A 2,163-nucleotide genomic window follows, 5' to 3' on the forward strand; every position below is an offset into this window, starting at 1 on the left:
TAGAGCTTTTTAAAAATAGTCGAAATTTGCACGCACAACCTTTGAAAGTACGGACAAATGTGCAGCAACAACCGGGTCATATGGCGCCGCACCACCACCACCACAAGCACCACCACCATCACCACCACCACTACCAGTACCACCTCGCAATCACGACCCTTACTATGAAATCTCAACGTGATTCACCTGTCTTATTTAATCAGTTCAATGTGATAGTTCCGTAATGCAGGCTCTCTTCTCCTGCCAATCTGACCCTTGCGTATCTATCTATCTATCTATCTATCTATCTATCTATCTATCTATCTATCCATCTATCTTTCTGCCTATTTGTCTATCTATCTGTCTGTATGTGTATCTACCTATCTGTCTATCTATCTGTTTGTATGTGTATTTACTTATCTATCTATCCATCTATCTATCTATCCATCCATCTGTTTGTCTGCCTGTCTATCTATCTATCTGTCTATATACCAATGCATCATAATATGTATTTGTATATCTATCCATGTTTCCCTATTCATCTCTCTCTCTCTCTCTCTCTCTCTCTCTCTCTCTCTCTCTCTCTCTCTCTCTCTCTCTCTCTCTCTCGTAATTATTATTTGGAGACCGCATGTCTAGCTGGCTGGTAATTAATTAATTCTGAGCGAAGATTTCCTCATACTATATTTTATCATACAATCTGGTAACCAATATGGCCTTGTTGAAAATCATTCCTCTTCATTTTTCACGTTCAGTATTTTCTAATCTGTAATCCTCAGTATGAAATTTCGTTGACGTAATTAACAAAGGCTCTCTTTTTCTGTCCGTCTTTTAGTGGAGATGTCTTTTATACCTCCATTGGACAGGTGAGATAAATGTTTTTAGCGAGGGATGCACCAAACATTACTTACCAGGCAGGAGGAAGGTTACAGCGAGGCAACGCGCGGGCAATCGGTTGTCAGGTTTGGCGATGGACGGAGAGATATAGAGAGATCAGTCCCGATCAAGATCCTCGGCACGTCCCAAATACCAGGCAGTATCGCGCAGCACGGACTTATGCACGCACACGAGTGTACAGATTAATTATTAAAGCATGTCCAGCCTGGGGGAGGATTCTGGCATAATATAATGGAAAATGTGTGAGTACTTGGAGTTAAAAATAGAAAAATATCACCACTTAATGAATAAACTTTCGAAACTGAAGCCGCCGTTGTTTGGGCGGCACTAGTTTCCTTAAAATCTCATTGTGAGGTGACTAAAAAAATATATAGCTTCGTTAAATTATGTTTACCAAAAAACAAGTACGTTAGGTAGCTACTAGTAGTTGGGTGGCTGTTGATGCACTGCTGATGAATTACTCTTCAGACATAAAAGATAAGAGCACCATAACATGAAGAATTTTGCCTTGAACATTAAATACATAAGTAAATAATAATAAGCATGTGTTGCAATGAGTTCAGATTGAAAGATAAGACCTAAAATATAAACTGTAGGTTGACTTAATACCATTTGAAAATGGACTTACATACCTGCCTAGAAAATTTCCGTTGTTTTCATACTGGAAGTAGACTCCTGCAACTGGTCGCCCACCTTTAAGTCAGTAACGACAGCGGCGCCGGTACTTCTGGCTCTCTTCCCAAACAAGTCCACATGTACTCCTGCACACACTCAATGACACACTCCCGCTTTAAAGGATGCGTCCACTCCAGTATTTAGCAACGTTTTCTCTGCCTACATTTCTTGATGTGGAGTCGGTCTTCTCCGCAACGCCATTGCTGGTCCAAATCCGCACACTCTACTTCAGCCTGTGCTAAAAACACTTTTTTCTTGCCTTTGCTTCAGAGATATTTATGTCGGACATTATATGACCACTGTCCTGTGTCTCCTGACGAGTTGCGTCTCTGCATGGTGCAGTGTAGGCAAGACTTCACGAGACGACACAAACGCCTGAGAGAAGCACTCGCTAAGAGCACTAGAATATTTCTCAGGTGGAGAAACAAACACCACAAGAAGACACACACACAGAATAGAACGGATATTTTCATCAAAGGTCATGCAGGCAGAGGAAATTAAACAACCGCTGGGAAAAACACGTGGTACATTTCCCCCACCAGCCTGAAGCTACAGGCGTGTGGCAATCGCCCGTATCTTGTCTACTCTCCATCCACGGCACAGGTGACGTAG

At 41.8% G+C, this 2,163-nt stretch overlaps 1 protein-coding gene across 1 annotated transcript in view; it reads left to right on the forward strand.

Annotated features, from left to right (window-relative positions):
- The window catches only part of LOC135111279 (forkhead box protein P2-like), a 6,723-nt gene extending 4,560 nt beyond the window's left edge, over positions 1–2,163 (forward strand). Inside the window, exons 3-4 of the mRNA XM_064024515.1 lie at positions 1,822–1,967; positions 2,094–2,163. Of these exons, the coding sequence (XP_063880585.1) occupies positions 1,822–1,967; positions 2,094–2,163 (216 nt within the window). The remainder of the gene's footprint in view (positions 1–1,821; positions 1,968–2,093) is intronic.

Source organism: Scylla paramamosain, chromosome 21 (assembly GCF_035594125.1).
Source record: "Scylla paramamosain isolate STU-SP2022 chromosome 21, ASM3559412v1, whole genome shotgun sequence".
Taxonomy (NCBI): domain Eukaryota; kingdom Metazoa; phylum Arthropoda; class Malacostraca; order Decapoda; family Portunidae; genus Scylla; species Scylla paramamosain.